The sequence below is a fragment of the Pygocentrus nattereri genome, chromosome 11 (genome assembly GCF_015220715.1).
Source record: "Pygocentrus nattereri isolate fPygNat1 chromosome 11, fPygNat1.pri, whole genome shotgun sequence".
NCBI classification, from domain to species: domain Eukaryota; kingdom Metazoa; phylum Chordata; class Actinopteri; order Characiformes; family Serrasalmidae; genus Pygocentrus; species Pygocentrus nattereri.
Genome location: NC_051221.1, coordinates 38,789,911 through 38,813,631, shown reverse-complemented (window position 1 = coordinate 38,813,631; position 23,721 = coordinate 38,789,911). Strand labels below are relative to the sequence as shown.

At 39.8% G+C, this 23,721-nt stretch overlaps 1 protein-coding gene across 1 annotated transcript in view; it reads left to right on the top strand.

Annotated features, from left to right (window-relative positions):
- LOC108432533 (lysine-specific demethylase RSBN1L) overlaps positions 1-23,721 on the top strand; it is a 61,528-nt gene that overhangs the window by 34,691 nt on the left and 3,116 nt on the right. Inside the window, exons 4-7 of the mRNA XM_017706421.2 lie at positions 13,121-13,258; positions 14,298-14,440; positions 19,319-19,486; positions 19,706-19,814. Coding sequence (XP_017561910.1) covers positions 13,121-13,258; positions 14,298-14,440; positions 19,319-19,486; positions 19,706-19,814 — 558 coding nt within the window. The remainder of the gene's footprint in view (positions 1-13,120; positions 13,259-14,297; positions 14,441-19,318; positions 19,487-19,705; positions 19,815-23,721) is intronic.

Sequence of the window (23,721 nt, the reverse complement as noted above, 5' to 3'; positions counted from 1 at the left end):
ATTTTCCATTACTGTACTTCTTTTTCTGTCCGTTCTCTTTAAGAAAATTCCTAATTTTCCGTTTTAAAATTAGGTCATCTGAATTTGATATGACTCCTTGCTTCACTTCCTTCAAAAAACAGAAAAAAAAATTCTGGGTATACCAAGATATCACAGTTTTTAGAGTGATAAATATGAATAAATATTAGAAATAACTAGAATAAAAATGAATGAAATGCATAAAAATGAATATTAATACCACTAATACGCTAAAGTGTATATAGGGGTGGTATAGCGCTTATTTCCCCCTTTTTTGATGGAGCGTTGTGCAAAAATTGTCTGGTTTTTCCAGTTGCGTGGCAAACAGGTCACCCACCAGCAAATGGACAAGAGATATTTGCACGTGTAATTATTTTGCTCATTTCTAAATATTTGTTTTAAAGCAGTGTATCACTCTGTATGTCTAGCACATCATGGACCTGGATTGTAACTCGCTCACATTTAGCAAGCGGCGTGTTCTCTGCAGTGGGGCACTGTTTACCACTTGAAGAGGAATTCCTGAATACTTTAGAATTTCCGCACAGTGAAGTCATTGTAATGTAAACAAAGTAATTCAGGGTATTTTTGATGCTCCATCCTACAGAAACTTGTCAAGTCAGAATTGTTCAGTGGATTGATGCTCATAAAACCTACCTTTTAATTTATGTTACTACATGATATATTATGACTACATATTGGCTGAAACCTGATGCATTGTTTAGAAGCTTTTGGCCAAAAATGTATTTTGGGAGCAGATTCAGATTCCTTTATTGATCCCAGGGGGAAATTGCAAATATTGCAGATAGTTGGGCGAAACAGCCACACCCCCCCCCACACACCCCACACACACACACAAACAGTTGAATTGTGTACAGCGGCCCTATAGTAAGCAAATGGCAGCGTGAAATGATGTACTGATTGAATTTAAACTTTGTAGAAGGGAATCACCAGGAGAAGGGTGGTACTCTCCTGGGTTTAGTGCATTAGAGAAGACCTAGATAGCCAGAGGGAAATGATAATGATTAACATTAGAGGTTAGACTTGGCAAAATTATGTAACAAAAATTCAGCTGCTTTTATAGACCTTTCAGTGTTGTTAGTGTTGTTGGTAGCAATGTGTGATGATATCGGAGTCGGCAAATAAATATGCGTGTAGGACTAATGTTTAGATTTGGCTGATATTTCAAACCAGTATTTGATATAATCTGTTTATTGTACTTTAAATAGCAGAACCAGCACCAGGCCCCTAATCGAAACTGAATGCACTTGCAAATGTTGTTTTTCTTTGCAGTGCTAACCCAGAAGGATCTGATTACATTTCCACACTATAAATGCTGATGTATTTGTGATGGCAGATATGTATGTGAAAGGTATTGGGTGTTGGCATTGGTCCATATTAGTTATAGGATACATGATTTTATTGATACCGACGCTTATTGTTACACGTACGCTACTATCCATAATTTTTTTTTTTTTGCCAAAAAAAACATGTGAAAATATTCAAAACGAAAAGATTGGTCATCTCTCTACCGTTGAAGTATATTAACCATAAGCAGTACGAAAGTAGACACCACTGGTTGTCGGGACGGCTCACGCCAAGTTCACACACTCAGGCTCCCTTGCAGTTAACAGTTTGTGCTATACTAGTTACCAAATTCAGTATAGACTCAGTTTAATATCACTACTTCCCACCCTTATAAGCTGGTTTAGGCTTGGTGAGTGTAGTGGTTAAGACCTTTGCCTTCTATGCTGTAGACTGGGGTTCAATCCCCCACCAGGGCAAGCATTACATTACATTTACATTTACATTTATGGCATTTGGCTGACACTCTTATCCAGAGCGACTTACAATTTGATCATTTTTACACAGGGAGGCCAAGGTGGTGTTAGGAGTCTTGCCCAAGGACTCTTACTGGTGTAGTGTAGGGTGCTTGCCCAGGTGGGCATTGAACCCCAGTCTACAGTGTAGAAGGCAGAGGTGTTAACCACTACACTATCCCAACCACCCTACACTATACCAATAAGGGTCCTTGGGCAAGACTCCTAACACCACCTTGGCTGTCTATAAATATCCACGTTGACAGGGAAGCAAAATTAGCCACAACACCGGGTGGCTGCACGGACGATGTGGGTGCAGCAGCTGCTCTTCAGATTTATATGATGTTGTATTTGGGTTTTAGTGAAGTTGCTGGTGTTGCCTCTTTTACACACAGCTACCACTTTACCCATATTGCATTAAGCCACTCCTCGATATGCATCTCTAGTTATTATTTGCATCACTTGTCTTTAGTCTTTTCAAAAGTGCCATGTCTGTTGTCAGCAGGTTTGTTTTGAAGGACAGCAGCAGCAAAATTGTTGTTGTTTCATTGCCGTTCTGTTTCAGACATTAATTCTCAAAAGGTTAAACTTTCCTTGTAGAAAGTAGTGCCTGAAATTTCTGATTAGTTTTCTGAGCTACATTTCAATGAGCTACAACTACCAGCAACATTCTTAGTATCAGACTTAGACTCTCCAGTATGTTTATATAGTAGACTATTGTGGTAAAGGTTTCTGTCTGGTTTTCCTTTCGGAAAACTGTGTTCCCAGTCTTGTCACTTTTATGTGGTCGTGTATATTTTTGTATATACACTGCTTTTTTTTTTTTTCTTTCGTTTTCTTTTTGTTGTCATGCTCAAGCGTGATTGAAGGTTGAAGGTTCAGCAGCTGCCTCAATATTGCCAGCTCTTTTTTTTTTTTTTGGCTGTCTGGAGCCCAGGATTAAACCCACGGGGTATAAAGTTTTATTTGACATCCTAAAGGTGAAACATTTGCTTGCATCTGTTACTATTAATAACATCAGTGTAGGGCTGAATGATTTGGGGAGAATACCAGTATTGTCAATATTGTCAATGTGATTCTTTTCTGTAAATAAATCTCCAGGCATATCCATTTTTTTCTAAGGAGGCTTGAACACGGGACTCACTGTGCCAGACTGTCAGTTAGTTGTGCTTGTGTTGTCATGTTCACATGAATATTTGGTTGCTATAATTCATCTGCTCGATAATAGGTTGCAATTTCCCAGTTAACACTTTACTGTTTACTGTACCACTGTAATAAAAAAAAGAAAATTAGGCTCTTTTAAATTATTTAAAAATTAATCTTTCAGCCTGATGTTATTGTCACAGTAGAGTCTACACTGTTCTTTTTACAAGGAATGACAGGCATCACTAAATTACTGTATTAACTGCCATTGGTTTGCACAACCAAAACATTACCTATAATACAACTGAAAATAGAGTGTAGGAAGGTTGTGGTGCAGCACTGATGGGATGTTACGGTTCTTCTTGGGATGGAACATGTACCTCTTTAACATGAGAAATTAGCCTGTAAATCTGCTGGCATTGTTTGTTTTTCCACTTGCAAAGCAAGCTTGTTTCCACCAACAGCAGCTTTCATATTGGAGCATCCCTGTTTACACAGCTAATTATGAGACTGGGATGTTCGGGAGGGTCCTCTAGGATGGGGATTGGGGAGCGGTGCCCTAGTTAATGAAGGGGATGGTTGAAATGTTTTTTTTTTTTTTTAGTTTTTCGTATTGAACCTTTCTTCTACATGATGATAACTGGCTTATCGTCTATGCTGATCATTTACATTTATGGCATTTGGCCGACGCTCTTATCCAGAGCGACTTACAATTTGATCATTTTTACACAAGTAGGCGAAGGCGGTGTTAGGAGTCTTGCCCAAGGACTCTTATTGGTGTAGTGTAGGGGGCTTACCCAGGTGGGGGATTGAACCCTAGTCTACAGCGTAGAAGGCAGAGGTGTTAACCACTACACTATCCCGACTGGTCAGTGTTCTGCTTTACATGCGCAGGCAGGTAAAGTCCATATCGCCATTGTCGGAAGAAAACCTTATAATAAATATCCTTTACTTTTAATGTGTGTCAATGGTATCCGACTTTTTTCCAAGTCGTTTTGGGTAATTTCTTTTAGTCCATCCATCGTGAAATTTGCGTGCAATGTGAAAAATAACATGTACTTTCAAATTATGGCAAAAAGCAGTTTCCAGCTTATGTAGCATTTTGGATGTTATATTCTTCCCCAAGGTATGTCTTGAGGAATGAACACATTTCATCAGAGAAGAGGCAGGGAATGTGCGAGGCCCACCACTCACCTGTTTATTCTTGTCACTCTTTTATCAGAGCAGGGGAAGTGCAGTCTTTGAGCTTCTCATATTCAATCTGGACCGTTTGAAATGCCTGGCTGAGTTGCTTTGTTGCCTTTTTAGCGCTCTAAAATGATGCTCTCGAACAGTGTCGCATGTCTCCAGCCATAGTGCCTTTTAATGAACGGAGTGTTCCGTCTTCTTTTGTTGATGTTAGTCTGCAGCTACTTGTGTTCATCGTGGCGCTCCCTGTTCAGGGTTCAGCGAGGGGTATGTATTTGTGCCTGCTGCAGAACAGCGTCTTTTGTTCTGGTTCACTACGGAATTACAGATCTGGGAACTGTGGAGTGTGAAATTCGATAATCTTTACAGTGCGTGAAAGCAGACCCGCCTAGACAGTGCGCTGGCCTGCCGAGCTTTAAGATTGCAGTCGCTCACACGCAGTGCTCACCCGTCTGAACGGAAGGCCTTTTTTAATATACGTGAGGCATAATGCAAGCAGACTTGTCAGGTTTTCTTGGGATGGTTAGAAACTGTTAACTACTGGCTGCGCTCTCATGTAGGGCAAAATATTTTGTAAATGTGAAGTTAGAAGCACTGAAAATGCTGATAATTAACTTTTATTTACTGCCAGTGTCTGTTTTTTTACTAAGTACATTTATCAACCAAGTCAACAGTAAACAGCTGTGGGTGAGTTTGTGGAGCTAATAATATTTGTGAGATCAAAACGGACCCAAACGAGCAGATTTTCAGCATAAAACACGATGATTGTTGACCAGATAAAGTGAATTAAGTAAAAGAACTTAACCCAATTTGGCATGCTGTTACTGTTAAATCAGGACGTTGAGTTATATCAGGTAACAAACGGGCAGAAAACATTATTTGTAATATTGCCTTGCAACTCGTTTTGTCCCCAGAACGGCCTCATTTTGTCAATACACAAAAACAAGTGGCACTTGTTGACTTCAGCCATTGCCGCAGTTGAGTTGAGTTGGCCATGAATCTCCTTCCTGAAGGGCTTGTCCTGTTCCATTCCACACATGGTCAGTTGGATTGAGATCTCTTGGCCACTGCGTTATGTTGAATTCTTTGTTTCTGGGCTGATTCCTGGACGTCAACACTAACAGCCTGCAGTGTTGACATGCAGCATATTGTGGTCCGAAGGAATCCAAGTGGTTTTCTTCATACTCTATTCCTCTCATCATGACCACAATGCGATTATGCTGGAGAACAAGGCGCATGCTTCAGATATGAGCCAGTCTTTTCTTTTAGCAAATCAAATAAGCAGACGACACAGCTTGATTTTTTTTTTTTCTTTTTTTTTTTTTTTCTCCCCCCTCTCTTGTTTCGTGCCTAGGCGCATTCAATCGACCAGACCAGCTTTCTTCAGTTCCACACGGAAATTCTATCGAATCCAGATGTAGTAGTGGAGTTTATGACCATTCAGACTTTTCATTTCTGTTCTCGTGGTTAAGATTATAGCAGTTATTCGCTGCTATCTGTGTGTCCGGTGGGTAATGGTGACCAACTTAGGAAAACCCATTAATGCTGTCCTCAGTTGTCTGTAAAGATAAATCTGCTAATGGATCTGTTATGGCCAATCTCCAGTACATCTACACTTTATTTAGATTGTATTATATGTCCCTCTAAAAAAAAAAAAAAGATTTATAAATGTCATATGTGAAAGAAAGGTGGTTAAATAGGACGTTTCTTGGTGTTGAGTGAAGAGGTGCTGCTTTTCCATTAGAGTGTAAAGCAAACACAGGCCATCCACTGTGAATGCACTCTGAAATAGTTCACACTGTTGTTATGTAGATGTTGTTTATGTGAGGAGCTCATAATCTTCAGTTTCATATTTTTGCTTCTAATTGCATGAGGAATGTGGTTGTTCTAATACGCTACATGAGCGCTGCCTGAATGGGTTTAATTTATGTTCAAATTAACTCCTCCAGGATCCACCCCCCCCCACTTCGCCATGTGTTTTGCTCCCACTCGCGTATTGCATGCTTCCTTGCTGGCTAGCTGTCTGATCTTTTTTATTAAAGCATCAGGAACCACATTATATAATCTTAAAGGCTACAGAGACAAACTGAAAAGTGGATCTTCCGAGTACGCTGACGCTGACAGTTGGAAAATTCCTAGTAAAACGGCATCCCTTCCCCAAGCTGTGTTAAAGTGAACTCAAATTAACTTCACCGTTTCGCAGAGCTGTGCCACTAAAGCAATACAACATACGAACTTGGCAGTGCCGTGAATAAGATATGGTGTCAGTTGTTTGAGACCTGCTGCTGAACGTTCCATGTTTCATTCATAGACTTCGGCTTTGTTTTTTTGTGCTCCACGCACGCAGATTCCGCCGAGGAGCAGGCAGCTTTCCCAAGTGTAACAGAGCTAACTGATGTGGATATCACTGTCAAAATCAGCCAAATGCTGGAGTGGAAAAATAGTAGATTACATTGTTCATTACGTGCATGGAAAAAGTGTTTTAGTACAAAAAAAAATAGCTATTTGCTGAATAAATGTAGATGTTGGTGCTACACGGTTCATTGAGGTGTCCTGAGGTATTTTTTCACACACTTTTTTTTTATATAAATACATTTCTTTCTACAATATTTTTCATAGTTCTCATGCACTGCAGCTCTCTTCACCATAGTTACAGACCTGGGAAAATAAAGACTGCCTTTATGTCCTCCATGTCGTCTTTTCATCCTCATTACGTTACATGTTATTTTAACCAAGGGCATTGCTTCATATAAAGGTCTTACCAGCACATTCATGTTGATTTGCTTTGAAGCGAGAACACTGATTATATTAAAACCAAAAATAGTTATGATGTTTTATTTGGTTATAGTTAGATAAGATAAGATAAGATAAGATAAGATGATCCTTTATTAGTCCCACAGCGGGGAAATTCACAGTATTACAGCAGCAGCAGAGTCACAGGAGTAAGGCACTCAGTAGTAGAAACGGGAACCAGTATAAACCTGATCAACATTATAAATAATACATTAAAGCTAAATCTCTAGACTATTTACAACAAAATAAGGATGATAATAATAAAATAAAATAAAATAAGAGTTGCATAGGAATCTGTATTGCCCTTAGCATATTGCACCATGAAAAATGTTCGCATTCTGAATGTAAGTGTATATTGTATATTGTTCTTGTGAAGATTAGCAGTAATCTGTCTGGCTTGGTAGTGTTTGTTTTGTAATGCTAGATAAATAACAAATTATCGTGTAATGAATTACTGCCCTCTGGTGATGACGCTCAATCTACATTTTACAGTACACACTCTTCCAGTGCCTCTGTACAACTTACTTGTATATTTACCCTGCTTTAACCTGCGTAGTTGGCCTTCATGAGCTTTTCATGAATCAGCGTTTGAGTAGGAAAGAAGCTAAACGGTGATGTGCATGAATTATCCAGGGCACAGACAGAGAGACACTGTCTTGTATGAAGTCAATTTGGAAGAATTTAGCCAGCCTTTCTGAGACGCAGTATAACTGGACGGAGCAAGCTGGCAGCTTCTGTTTGGTCACGCGGTTTGACGTCTGTGGAATAGAGTTAAAATGAATTTAATCATCAAATTAAACTTTGTTCGAAACGTTTAGGTTATGATTTTAAAGACAGTTACTTACATAGTTCCAGTATCTCTAGGGTGGTAGATGAATCCCAGAACCTGAGATACTTGGATTGTAACGTGGCTGGCTTTTTCATAGATGGTTATTTTTTCATATTTGTATCAACAAACTTCTGCAGATCACATCAGGAGTTTTTCACATGCCAAGAGGGTTGTGCTGTTTGATTTGCAGTAATGAGCATGTATGTACTCTATCTGGTCCTATATTGGCTACATCATGAGGACTACTTGGAATTTGCTGTTCATCCAAAACCAAAATATGTGCTTTGTGGTTGGAACAGTAGATTTTGCTAAGAGCCAAGAGATGCATACAGCTTAGAAGCAAAAAGTTCTAGATTTTGGATGCATGTCAGGAATACAAGTTGCTTGTCTGGCTGCCAAGATAAGATATAATGCATAACCATAATGTTATTTTGCTACTTGTATCCTCCACAGTTCATATTTTGCAGAGGTGGACGAAGAACACAAATCATGTCCTTGAGTTAAAGTAGAGATACCCAAGGTAAAATATCACTCCAGTAAAAGTAGAAGTCCTTACTCTAGACCTCCACTTGAGTAAAAGTACTAAAGTATTTCCCTTCAAATGTACTTAAGTATTGAAAGTACTAAAAGAGTAATTCTGGCTCTGATGTCCTGTTATCATTTTTATAACCAGACTGGCTTCATGAACTCATTTCAGGTGAAAGTCCTCCAGCGTCTCTCTTGGTAAACCAGTCTTTTAATAGAACGCCATTAATTAGTGACGCTGACGTCTATTAAAATGATCAGAAGCACAAAACACTGAAGGTAAACAGTTTCCATCAGGGAGAACCGAGTGGCTCTGAAATCACTTTTTATACACAAGCCAAGTTTCAGTTTAAGATTACTTTGTAAATTAGTTACAAGCTGAATAAAAACTGGCTTTAAACTCAGGATCACAGATGAGCTCCTTTACTGTGTTGATCTGTAGGCGTCTGTTCATAAACATAAACCAGGCCAAACTAATTTACTATAAAATGAAAGTGTTTGTATGAATTCAGAAAAAAAGAAACGCGCCAGTCACGACTGCATATGTGGACATATTTCTATATTGTGGTTTATTTACAGGTTAGGTTAGTTCCATTATTGGTTTTCTTGCTTTGCGCTTCTTTTGTTTTGACATATTACATTTTTATACACACAGAAACCAAAAGGAATGACAGAATTTAATAATGAAGTGGAGTAAAAAGTCAGATAGTAGACTCTGAAATGTAGTGAAGTGAAAGTAAAAAGTCACCCAGAATGGAAATACTTCAGTACAGATACAGAAAAAAAACTACTTAAGTACAGTAATAAATTACATTCACTTAGTTACTGTCCACCACTGATATTTTGTATGCTTGAATATATAGAGCCCTACCAATAATGGATTTTTGGAACAGACACTAAAAGCTGCTGTGATCCACTAGCACCGGTGTCTATGGGGCTGATTGTAGGCATTTGGTGTTGAAGTTGATGCGAAAACTGTCCTGTTCAGCCAAAATAGGTGCAGTATGAGTAGTAAATGATTACTGATTGGATTAGATTAGTTGTCCATGGGTAGGTGAAGTAATGCAATGACTGAATCAGTCGTGACTGAGTCTTAGGATAATTGACGCCTTTTCTGTCATTTTACATGACATAGTGTTGGAGTCGTACAGCTGAGGTGGGAAATCACGTACTGGCGTGATTTGGGTCACATAGAGTTCAAGTAAATGCTTTGGCCCCATAGTGAAGAAAAATGCAAAAACTCCTCCACAAAATAGATAATGTTCTTACTGACATGGCAGTTTGCACAGGATTAATAAAACCTGGGGTTATTTCTGTGGCTTGTTTTATAGAAGGTAAAAGCCACCGGAAGCTTTACTGACGCAGTCTGTGAAAATGACTGACATGGTAGATTCAAATGGAACTAAAATCAAATCACTGAGAAATGCTGGTAAAATTACATGACCCCCCCACCTCACCAAACATCACCAAAACTAATTCTGCCTGAAGAGTGCTAAGTCTGTTGTGGTCTCCCCCCCCTCTCTCTCTAATTATAAACATATAATAGATAATAGCTTTTACAATTGTGCCTTATAATTAATTATAAGAAATTAACAGCTGGTTTCAAGAGTCATGAGAGCTACTTCTGTGAAATAGTTTGGTACATTTTTTGGCGCAGGCTGTCACAACAGGCTTTTTATTAGGGCTGTAACAATAAGTGTGTGTTTGGGTTTGATTGTTTTCGAATTCTCAGAAAGTTCTCGGATAGAACTTTTTCCTGATGTGCTGCAAAATAAGTTCCTCACAGAAAACCTCTAGAATTTGGGAGCAGTCAAGATGGGATGAACCCAGGTGCCTTAATCCTTCCACAAGCGTCTAATTGTGGTCAGGTCTGTTTAAGTGTAATGCTCCCAGTGGTGCTCTGTGTTGCTGCAGTTCAGTTTCACAGACATACAAACGCTGCCTGTAGTCCTGCTTCTCGTCCGCCCCACACACACACACACACACACACACACACACACACACACACACACACACACACGCACAATGTGGCTCCAGAGTGGTGACTCAGAGATGGAACAGAGTGACCAGAACACATGCGCGCGCTCGGAGGGAGGCCCGCCCATATCCTGCTTCATGCTGGAGTCTCAGTTCCTCAGCACAAGAAAAAAGAGCAAGGAGCTGTAGCGAATGCTGCTCTTCCTCTGGGGAGGAGAAAGAGTGACTCACACTGTAGACACTATTCACACTTGTAATTTTTTTCTTGGCCAAAGTCAGGACTTTATCTCTGCACCTTCTGTAAACGCAAATTTGTTTATCCTGCTCTCTTAACTATTCATCATCACTGATTTCGGAGTCGAGCAGAGCACATTTCCATATGAATCATATCGGTAGATAGTATTAATGTTTACTCTGCCGTCGTGGAGCGGCAGTGAAGTAGCCTATTCAAAGTTTAAATGATCAGCAGAGAATGGCATTTTTACAGACATTGTTAACCAGTGGGGCTGACAAATTCTAGCGGGTCGAAAGAGTTTTTGTAGTTCTGTTGCAGCAAATAAAACTTAAGAAAACCACACTGAACACCTTTGTGTGTGAACGCCTTATGAACAGAACATTACATGAGAAGAAAGGGTTGCTTTGTTAATTAACTATTACCTAATTGACTACTGTTAAATGTTTGATAGACACATCAGCTCTTTTTAAACCAGTAAGAGTTTTTTTTAATGGGATGTCACCATTTCTTCTAAAATCGGTTAATAATTTTGTCAGTTAATCAAATAATGTAGTGATCGTTTCAGTGAGAACTCTAGATAAGGGTGCAAGAAATCTGAATTTCAAAATTTACCACACAAATGTTACATTTGATAGTTTACATTACTCTTATATTCACTTCTCATTTGAAATTCTATAGGTATAAATTGTGCTGAATTTAAAAAATAATTCATTAATTTATTAAAAACAAATGTACACACAGTTAATAAATGAGAAATAATTTTGTGTAACTTGTCATTCATGTATTGTTTGCTGGTTTTAATTTATTACCCTTTAATGATTTATGTTCAATTTGTGTCACTGTTATAAGATTCTGGGTAGGACGGCTCTGTTTAGGCAACATTTTAATGAATCACTGGCTAAAGGTTTCCACATTAAAACGCAGTGTATTTATGGTTTATTAACAACTTGTACATTTGTGATTTTATGACTGCATGTTTCCAGATTTAAGTGTTGACATCATACACACATCATCCTGTAAGAATACGACAGATTTATCATCTGATGCACTGCTTTCATCCTCACTGGGACGACGGCATGGTTTTAGTCTGGAGCATCACCATTTCATTATTCTGCAGCTCCCTCAGTGTGGCATTAATTTTACTCGACTGCATTTAGCATCACTGAGACGTTCCTCTTTTCCCGCTTAGGCCAACATGAGCAGGAGCCGGAAATGTGTTGGAATTTGGATGCCTTTATCTAGTTTGTGCATCATTGTTATGCTCCTGTGAATTGCTATAACCTTTGCGGGTCTATAGAGTTTGTCTGTTTTATCGCTCCCTTTGTACATCACAAGATGTGTTCTTGTTATGCAGTTTACACACATTAACAATAACATTATTTAAAAAAACAATGATGTCCGGATGCCCCCTGGACGCCTCCCGGTGGGGTGTACCAGGCACGGCCTACCGGGACAAGACCCTGGGGTCGTCCTAGGACCCGCTGGAGGGATTATGTCTCCAAGTTGGCCTGGGAGCGGCTTGGGGTCCCCGGGAATGAGCTGGAGGAAGTTACGGGGGACAGGAATTCTCTGCTCTCCCAACTGCTACCGCGACCCTGTCTGGACTAGTGGTCAACGATGATGGATGGATGGATGGATGGATGGATGGATGGATGGATGGATGGATGGATGTGATGGATGGATGGATGATGAGTCAACAGTATAAAATCCACATCACTTTTTTTCTTATAACCCGTGTAGTTGACTAATTGACCTGGTCAGCTAATTGTTGCAGCCCTTCTTGATTCAACCTCCACTCCGTTATGATGGTATTTACATGCTTTAAATTTGAAAACATCAGCAAAAATATCTGATTACCGGCAGATATATCAGAATTCGTGTCTGTTCCAAAACCTCATTGTCCTGTGTTGGTTAGAGAATTTCAGCAGGTGATCCAGCTTTAGTGGTTTTAATTTCTCTTCTGTGTGACCTTTTGAGATGATGGGTCAGATAAGAGAGGGCTTAGCACTGTGAGGAACGACCCAGAAACCCATCTGAGCAGAGCGGGATTCAGGCAGGCTGTGATGTGTGGCACGTTTGGCTGGCTAATTAGAATATCATAGCAGTGGAGGCAGCGTGGCATTTGTGGTAGTTGTTTATGGATAAATTTAGACAGATTTTTATTTTGAGTTTTATTTTCATAGAGGACATTAATCACAGCTCTGACAGATAATGCTCATATGTACAGCAGATATGTGAAATGTGAGCATTGTTGATGTGGTAGGAGGAAAACGGAGAGAGAGAGACAGAGCCTGCATTTGGCCTCTCTCTGGGGAATTAGCAGCAGGCAGGCCCTAATCTCTCTCACTGCAGCACTTGAACTGTCTGCTGCTTGGAAGATGTTTGTATAGCTCATATTCTCAATAATCTCTCTCTTTTGCTTTCACTTTCTCTCTCGCGCGCTTTCTTTAATGCGTACACACCCACACGTGTACACACACACACACACACACAGAGTTTTGCATAATTGTCATGCCATAAAATGGGTCTAGTGTTTGTATTGCACTCCCTACTACTGTCCTGACTGTGTGTTCTCTTTCTTGTTCTTGGCTCTAGGTAAAGAGAACATATTCTCATGGGACGTACCGCGCTGGGGCCATGCGCCAGATCAGTCTGGTGGGGGCCGTGGATGAGGAGGTGGGAGATTACTTCCCAGAATTCCTCGGCATGTTACAGCAGTCCCCATTCCTGGAAGTGAGTAAAAGACACATTTTCAGTACCGAATAGTCCTGGAGGATTTGGATTTTGAAGATTACACTCTCAAAAAATAAATCTGAGAAAGCCGTCTGATTACACATACATTAGTGCAGACAGTGCAAGCACCCCGAAAACATACCAAGTGGCTGACTCTGACCTAAAAAACAGACATAAAAAGACCTAAAAAGTTCAAAGTGACTTCTTAACTGATAAGTGGGAATAGCAGCAGTGGTAGTAGCTTTGTCTTTGTGGAGAGATGATTTTCCAGCGAGTTACTGAGTCAATGAGTGTTGTTTTGGTGTTAGTTTGTCAGAACCTAGCCTGTGCTGTGGTGTGTGACACATTTGACCTGCTAACTAAGCCGAAATGATGCACGCCTAGACACTGCTGAACAGGTTTACTGCTAAGGTGGCAATACGTTAGCTGATCAGGCTACAAACCAAACACCACAAAACAGGTTTAATTTCACCTTTTTGTCACTTCAGCGCTGGTTTCTTGATTTTCTTAGATTTAAGACCCTCCGATTTAAGTCTTCGTCATTTGCACTGGTTTTGGTGCTTTTGCCAGAATCGAATATGTTCTTCTGCGAGCAAAGCTGACGTGAACGTGCTAGATAAGCAAATGTTAACCAGCTTCTCTTTCCTGTTTGGCAACACTGTTTAACATTTTAGCAGTTGTTAATTAAATGGCTTGATATTTATTGAGTGATAGTTTGAAAGTCATGCATTGCTTTCACGTATTTCGTGACCGTGTAAGCAAACACACGACGAGATGGCACAAAAAGTGACATAAATGCTTTACACTGCATGAATGCAGCACTCACCCCTCCCGTACCATGAGATCAGGTATCCAAATTGATATCAGAAGATAAGAAATGCAATTGGTGCTTCACTGACATCAACACTGTATGATAAACAACCCAAAGTACTGTACAAGTCACAGGTTCCTTTCAATTATGTTATTAACCAGATATAATCACATGTAAAAGAAGAGCATTTGCCCTGCTTTTAGAATGTGTTTGTGTTTGTGTGTGCAGCGGACGTTGCCGTGGGGAACGTTTTCAAGTCTGAAGCTGATGAGTCCTACAGAGAGTGATGACGGGCCAATCATGTGGGTTCGTCCTGGAGAGCAGATGATCCCAGTCACTGACATGCCAAAGTCTCCCTTCAAAAGGAAAAGGTTTGACTTTCTCACTGCACATTCTCAACTGATGTTGTAAACTATTCACAGCATGACACATTTTCTGTGTCAACACCTGACCTGGGCACAGATCACTAAAAGTGTGTCTCACCTCATGCATCAGGCTGGAAAAGAGTGGAAAAAGTGGTGTCACTGACTGGAGTGTTATCTAGAGTTCGACTGGTTTGTTTTTCTGGGCCAGTTATTAGCAGACAAAGAGACCAATAACTGATAAATTGTTTGATATTCATTTGCAAGAACTTTTAAGTTTATAATGTGAAAATTTACAGAAACAGAACTTATATGCAGAATATTCATTAAGTGAATAATAACAATAATAAGTGAATAATTTAATAAAATATTAACTCCAAACATTTGAACGTTACGAAAATAAAGTGTGTGGAGCTTCCAGACAGTGCAAACATTTGACAGTGATGAGAAAATGAAATGATAGAAAAATGCATGTCTAAACAAATAAAGGTTGAAGATCGCACGGAGCAGGCTTTGATGTAAGCAGTGCAATAAGTGAATATATTTATTTATTTTGACACTTGAATATTATGAAGGTTTTTTTTTTCAAGCTACACAGATGCTCTGTAAGCTCTTTATTAAGAACACTATTCTAATACTGTGAAGGGCCTCTCTTTTCTCTTGAAACAGCCTCAGTTCTTCATGACATAGATTCTTCAAGGTGTTGGAAACATTCCTTTCAGATTCTGTTTGAAGTTGACATGATTGCATCATGCAGTTCCTGCGTATTTTTCAGGTGCACTTTCATGCTGTGAATTTCCTGCTGCGCTGCACCCCAAAGGTGTTCAGATCTGGTGACTGGAAAGGTCACTGAAGAACACTGAAATCACTGTCATGTTCATGAAACCAGTTTGAGATGGCTTGCGCTCTGTGGTCATGGTGCATAATCATGCTGGAAGTAGCCAGTAGAAGATGGGTAAATTGTGCCCATAAAGGGTTGCACATGGTCAGCGGCAATACTTAAATAGGCAGTGGCATTCAAACGATGGTTGAGTGGTATTAACTGGCCCAAAGTGGGCAACGAAAACATTCCCCACACCATTACACCACCTCCACCAGCCTGGGCTGTTGACACAAGGCAGGTTGTGTCCATGGATTCATGCTGTTGGAGCCAAATTCTGATCTGTGTGCCTCAGCAGAAATTGAGATTAATCAGATGTGATTCCCAGTCTGTCCAGTCTCAGCTGTCCAGTTTTGGTTAGTCTGTGGTCACTGCAGCCTCAGCTTTCTGTTCTTAGCTGACGGAATGGAACCCAAAATGGTCTTCTGCTGTTTTATCCGTTCTGCTTCAAGGCTCAACGTGCCTGGTCTGTGTGAACACCAGTCTAAGTCGTTATTCTGTCTCTGTGCACCGGTAATGTTATTAGTTTTAAAGCAAATACACTGGCTGTCATTCTGAGGCTAGTCTAAAAGCACACGTTTGCAATTAATTTTCAGATGCATGGGATTCAGCCAAACTAGTAAAAACAAAGCTTGAATCTGCACACTTCTCCCAAGAGCACTGTGCTCATTTTTACCAAATAAAAGTACATAATTAAACATTAAAATTTGATCAATTCGATTATTGAATTTATTTATTTATATTTTTTGAGCCCTAAAAGTGTTGTTTGTTTGTTTTTACCGCTCCAGTAAAGCAGTTAACCATACATTAAGCCAGAAGAGTTGAAGATCACGTATAAATCTTTTGGCTACAAGATCATTTAAAGTGCTGATTCTAAAGATGGTAATAAACGAAAAATATCAGATGTAGTAATCAGCTCAGCCGTAGTCGATCTCTAGTGTTGTCCACCATGTGTCTCGGCAGCATGTAGTGACAAGGGCAAGTGTCAGTTTAAAGCTTTCTCTGTTACCTGTGGCCACCACCCCCCACCCCCCTTCCTTAAAACGTCTTACTGTGCAGCCACACTGTGCTCCAAAATACCTGTCCTCCAAATACCTGTGTTCAATGTAGATGAGCCATTTACAGGGGTCATTCTATCAGTCTCTTCTCCCTCATACTTGTTCACTCAGGCTCTCTCTCTCTCTCTCTCTCTCTCTCTCTCTCTCTCTCTCTCTCTCTCTCTCTCTCTCTCTCTCTCTCTCTCTCTCGAAGATGTGATCATTGTCATGCTAAACAGAACAGGAACTCACAGCAGGCACAGCCTTAATCTCTTCATAGGCAAAATGTCTCGTTTTTCTCACACACTAGTACTGACTCAGACTGTGCACACTAGTACTGTCACACTAGTACTGAATTGTGTAGGGAGGGTGCAAGTGTGAGAGATTAGGAAGACAGCAGCTGTAGTGTGAAAAATGCTGGTGTTTGTTTTTGCAACTATATTCTTCTTTCCTGGTTTTCCTTTCCCTATATTATTCTCCACTAAGTGTAAGGTGATATTTCATCTGCTGCTAGACCGTACACACACACACACGCGCCTACGCTCTATATAAGGTGTTGCCTGTGTTTGGTGGCTCCCCAAAGGCACGAAAGTTTTGCAGTTTGTGCTTTTTTCACTGCTTTACCCCTCCTCCAACTCCCCCCAAGCTCTGAGAGAGGGGAAAGTGTTGTAGATCTCTTGCTGTGCTGTGCTGGATGAAGGCTGAGGGGGTTTAGTCCACAGTGACCACAGTGATCTCATCAGGAGGCTGTTCTTGGCTCCAGAGCAGAGGGTTATACGGTAGAACTGGGACCACCAGCCTCAGCACTGATAAATCTAGCACGCCTACACCTGCAGACACCAACACATACATACACACACACACACACACAACTTTCTTCACCTCCTACAAGTTCATACGTGCACAATGCTTGATTTATTTATCCAAGATAAGTTCTTCTCCATTTCCCCCTCTTGTCCATTCTGCTGCAATCCTCTGTTCCCTCTTTAGAGAACCCAGGCTTATCGTATAGCTGTGGATAGACTTCTATAGAAACATTTTTCACTGAACTGAACTATTTATGGTTCTTCATTTCTCCAAACCAGTATCAGTTTCAAATATATTTATAAAAATGTATTTAAAAGAGTAGAAATGAATTGTGTGAAGTTTTTCACCAAAGGTGTGACGTTCAAGCTTCCAACAACATCGGAGGATGCTTTTTTGTGTAAATGAATTGGCGACTGGTGATGTGCATTCCAGCTCGTTTTGATATTCAAGCATCTGTAAGAGTTGTGTGAGCGGATATCCGATTAACCGGAGATTAGGGAAAACAAAGCCAAAAAAGGGGAAACAGACTTTTGCTGAAAATACTGTAGGCTTTCCTTTGGTCTGTAGAAATATTAGAAAATTTAAAAGTATTTGCCTACATATGTGCCTAAAATGCAAAAATAAATCCAAGTGAGTTTAACTTTTAGGTACAGATGTTTGAATGCTGAGTAAGGATGCACCAGTATGGGAACTGTTGTCCATCTATTCGTTTTTATGCACATCAACAGATGATATGTAAACATTTATAGAATGTATAAATGAATAAAAAATAAATAAATAAATAAAATGAAAATATTTTTGCCTAAAAGTTTTGCTCTTCCAGAGTCGCTTAAATATGTTAACAGATCAGTTTAAATATCAGTGAAATCTAAGCATCTGTCTGAGGCCAGCACAGATATAATTGTGCTGTATCCCTACTTCCAAGGAATACCATTTGTTTAAAAATGCTGATATTCATATGGCAAAAATGCTGAAAATGTTGTTGTCTCTATTTTTGCTTTGGTTCTTGTAATGCTCGGGGGGAGAAAGGACAGAGAGAATAGGCAGATGTCTTCCATCTGCTGCTTTGAACATGAGTTTTCTGATCATTACCAGTTATGAGCTTCATCACTCTAAGTGAAGTTGCTGACTGAGGCTTTGCACTGACTGTAATCCTCACAGGCTGTTTATTGACTTATTCTCTCACACTGGACACACCTTGCCCTGCTGTTCCCCGGTAACACTGGAAACAGCCTTGTCTGATGGCCCCTCATCACACGCTCCCTCCCACCCAGGCTCTGTGTGTGTGCACCACAACACGCTGGAGTGCTTTCAGTGTGTGTGTGTGTGTGTGTGTGTGAGAGAAAGAGTGTGTGAGAGCTTTGCATTCATTATTTTATCATGGTATGCAGTTCTCCTCTGCTGCATACTAAGCAGGTCTGCTCACTGTACTGTAGTCTGATCTCTCTCTCTCTCTCTCTCTCTCTCTCTCTCTCTCTCTCTCTCTCTCTCTCTCTCTCTCTCGCACTTTCAATCTCTTTCTCTCGCTCTCTCTCTTTATTTCTCTCTCTTTCTTATGTATCGGCCTTTGTAGTTTATCCTAAAGGCTTGCGTGCGCTCACACAGTTTCATCACTGTTTAGTGAGAATCACTAGAGACAGAGTGGATTAACTGAATCTTGACAGGACCTTATCGCTCCTTCAGAATGTCAGCTTGCCGTGACCAATGTTAGTGCACTTATACTGGTGAGAACAGTGACACAGACACATGAATAAATCACTGTGTTGTCATAGGAGATGCATAAATGATGATGATTGTAGCATCAGAATATATATGAAAAATAAGTCCTATGTAATTAATAATTATTTATTAACCCACCATTTACAGAAATCCAGTATTTAAGAAAAGCCACAGGATTTTATTTGTAAAAATGAAATGAGATAAGGGCGTAATGGATGGTCACCCAGTCAGCTACTTGTTATAATGCAGATTATGCAGTTACTACACAACGTCTGTTGTTTACAGGCCTTCTGCAATTAGTCTAAATCTGTCTTTATGATACATGCAGTTGTTCAGTGTTCTCTCCCTCTCTCCCTCCCTCTCTCCCTCCCTCCTTAGCTCTCTGTGGAGTATAATGTATAAATAGCAGTGTTTGATATTCAGAATTATATCCTGCTCTTAAAGGTCAACCAATGAAATTAAGAATCTGCAGTACCTACCTCGGGCGAGTGAGCCGCGTGAGATGCTGTTTGAGGACCGGACGCGTGCACACGCGGATCACATTGGACAGGGCTTTGAGAGACAGACCACTGCTGCTGTGGGGGTGCTGAAAGCTGTGCGCTGTGGAGAGGGGTGAGTTTTACCTGCACATGTATGTACACACAAGTGGGTTTTTGAGTTGTGACCATACAGCCCTCGTATGACGCCGTTCCAAGAGTCCGTGTGCTTACGTTCAGATTACACGTGTACGGAATTTTGCCATTGATTTGACTCAACCTGTAGAATCTGATTGTGTGTGTGTGTGTGTGTGTGTGTGTGTGTGTGTGTGTGTGTGTGTGTGTTTCTACACAGTGCGGAGCCTCCTCGCATTACCAAAGACGTGGTCTGCTTCCACGCTGCAGATTTCACTGATGTTGTGCACCGATTACAGCTGGACCTTCATGAGCCACCTCTGTCTCAGGTGAGTTCCAATCACTGCACCTTTACCTCACTGCAAACATCTCATCGTTCCTCTCTTGATGTATAAGTAATGTTGGATCGTAATGATACAGTACAGCTCTAGTTTAGGTCTTTGTGACATAGAGATAGAGATGGAGATGTGCTATGATGTTGGAATCATTTTGGTATCAGTGCACAATAGTATAAATACATTTTATTGGCATCAGACCTATGACGAGATGGGACCGATGGCTCAAATCAGTGTTTTGATGTTTGTTTAGAAAAGCATTAATATTAGAATGCATGCAAATAGTACTAAATACAATAAATATTTTAAGCATGGTAAAATGTGAGTGTCACTATTTCCAAACCACTCCTTATAGAAACCCAGTACTCATTGTACCTGGTATCCAGTACCTGGTTTAGTTAGTTCTAGTTAAATCAGGTGTGATCATGGTGGATTTGAACAAGCTATGCTTTGGCTGGGAGCTTTGAGGAGAGGCCTGGAAGCAAATGTTTGTCCTGCTAAATCGCAGTGTGTTTACTATATATAAAAAAATTATAATTAAAAAAAAACCAAGACCACCTTGTTGCTTTGTAATGCATTTATGCTTGTTTGCTTTTATTTTACAAGCACAAACACAGTTGCCCAGATAAAAGGTGTTAAATAAATGTCCTAACAGTAAGGGAGTGTTCAAAAGTAGGATCACATCATGTTGCAAAGCCTTCACATTGCCTACAGTGTAATCATCAAACACGAACAGTAAACAAAACACAAATCTGTCAGAAAATAGCTTGAATCTTCAATTAACATAAGTGACTCTCGTAGCTACTATTGCATTGGGCAGCTGTTTTATCTGCTAACTGTGTATCTACTATGGCTATTCATTCATTTACTTCTAGGGTTTCTCTCCAAATCATTTCCTTTCTGTTAACATCCTAATAATAGTTGGTGGAAGGGTTGTAGAGATCCCTCCTTTTTTTTCTCCACTTTATGGATGAATTTCTCCTCATCCATTTTTAGGTGGAATGGCAGAGCAACGTGATTCCTCCAAAATAGAAACGGGGGATTCGTGAAAAATGGCATGTCGCGTCACACGGTCTCGCACTGTGCTGCCGCAGCTGGTGTAGACAGCTTCATTGATTATAATGGGAGCATTTTGATTTTTTTGGCTCATTCGCATTGCTTGCTGTTAAGACAATGTGCAAAACACAGTATTGTATGTATGTGAAAAATATCGACATTGGTCCAGAAGTCCTGTATTACTCTGTAAACGAAGCATGTGGCCAAAAATCTCATGGCCAAAATCTTGAAATAAGGAAAAAAAGTGATCCAGGTGTTTTGAAGTTGATGGAACTGGTAGAAGCATTACAGCCAATGTGATAGAAGCAGTACGATCAGGATACTCCTCACCTTAAAGTATGAAGCTTTCCAAAGGCTTTGCTGACGTGTTCATGCTGAAGAGCTTTTGGTAGAAACAGTGTGACAGAAATAGTTTGACTTCAGGAATCGATAGAGCGTCAGATTCACTCTGAATGGCTAGTAGGGCATCAGATCTCCCAGCACTTGAACATGAGACGCCAAAAAATGAGGCTGAGACATCCAATTCTGTGTTTAAAGTGCTGATAGAGGATTATGTAATGATCTTCACATCTTGATGAGTACCATTTATTAGTATAGTATTACAATAAATGCATGGAGAGCTTTTCAGTTCAGCGCTCTATTAAGTCTGTTAGACTAGTAAAACAAGGGTTTTATAGATTGAGCTCATAATTCTCAATTAACCTACTAAAGAGTTATGCTATCATGATTAATTCAAAAGCCGCGCTTAGAAGTAACCATAGAACTTTGCATTTTTACATCTGACCTGAAGCAGCCATGAGTGCTCTGATATTGGCTATGATTAAAACAGAGGCCTGACTCCTCTTTTTTTTTTTTTAGACACAAAACCATCGACATCCCGGTAAAACTAACTCAACTTAGTCGCCTCTTTACTTTGGTCCTGTATACATTTGTCATTACATTGCATCTAGTGCCTGGAGATTGTCCATATATGCATTTCAAGGACAATTGTTACGTGATTTTGTGATATATTCTAATTGAGCACACATTGGTGTGTGTGTGTGTGTGTGTGTGTGTGTGTGTGTGTGTGTGTGTGTGTTAGCTTAGAAGTAACCAGGCCGACACACACATTTTGAGTAGGTTGAACTTCTAATATTAGTAGAGCAGTAATTTTTAAATATTGGTTGTCTTTTTTTAGTGACTTAGTTCAGTGAGCTCAGAATTGAATAAAAAGGCTAGAAAAGTTTTTTAAAAAATTTTTTATATTGATTTATTTTTACACAGTGTGGCTGCCTTCCTGGCTACCTACACAGTCACATGCTCACCTCCAACTGCTTTCAATGTTGTTCCTAACTCTCTCTTTAAACACTTATTTTCATCCGTGTGCACATGTAATCAGGCTTTGCCTTAAGAACACAAAAGCTTAAAAAAAAAGTAACTTACTGTCTTTAATTTACTGTAATTTAAACTGTCTGGAATGCTTTGCATTATAGTTGCAAAATGTTTATAGAGTTTTACCCACAGCATGGCCAGCCTGCTTTAAGAGTGTAAATATTTTGTGGAGAAAATGAGATCTGAATGTAAAACTTAAAATTGAATTGTGTGAGAGTAAACAGACCATGTCTTGATGAGATGATGATTATCCAATCACCATGATCCAATGTTAATGGCAAGTGTAAACGGAGCCTTCTTTTACTGTTGGCCTTTTAAGCCAATCCCTTGCATCCAGTGTATCAGACAGTCCGCTACCTAAAGATATTAGTTGTGCAGATTATGTTCAAGCCACTGAAGAATGTGACCACATAATGGTCTGATTTCCCAGATCTGCATTAAAAAGCATTTTACTGGTGAATCACTGCTGGTGTTGCGGTTTAGTTCAAGATTAGGCTTGGTCCATGCCTGGGAAACCAGCCCATAGTGTTCAGCAGGCTAAGCTCAGTCACGGTAACTCTGAATGGAGTTGTAGTCAAGCAGATCAAGCTGAGTGGCAGACGGCAATGAAGCTTTACATTTAAGAAAATTTTAGCTACCTATGCATTCTTTACATTTTTTGAGCTTAGTTTGTCTCACAAAATAACTGCTGTTGTAGTTTACTAATCAGATTAAATGTGTATATTGCATTTTCTCTTGATCAGAGATCACTTACAGACTTTGTCCTGTTAATTAAAAGAAGTAAGTGGACTAAATGGAGTTTAACTAAATGGAGCTGCGAGATCTTGCGGTTGTTTTTTAATTGCCTTTAAATTATAGGCTCTTGCTGGACTCCTTATAGTTGTTAACACTGACCCCTGCTGGACAGATGCAGAACTGTACTGACAGTGTTTTGTATTACATGTTGAGAGCCTGAAGGAGGAACTGATCTCAAATGTTTCTCTCATTAGCCCAGATGAACTGCTGTGTGTGGAAGGTTTAAAGAGTAGCTGTGGAATGATTACTCACACCAATGGGGCAAAGAGGAAGTGGGTATGGTTGAGTCTGTCTTACTGCACTGGTTTAGTACATAGTAAGGGCATCTGGTGAACTTCCATTAATAAATTAAACGGAGCTGTTTATTGTCTTAGCTTTGTTTTGCATGTGATTTGTATATCATCGTGTACTGCATGTATATACCCAGTGTCCTTGCTATAAGGTACATAATTCAAATTTTTATTTGCAATCCACTTATTTTTGCTGCTGTTGGGCTTAAAAGTAAACTACTATTCTCCCCTTGAAATGCTTGAATTTGCAGTCTTGAATTGAGGTGGCATTAAAGCAGTCTTTCATGGAATGTGGAGGTGTGCCTAATGGAGACGATTAAATTTTGTAAACTATTTGGTTTAGCTAAAGCATTCTTAAATGTCCTATATTATGTCTGAAATTATGAAGC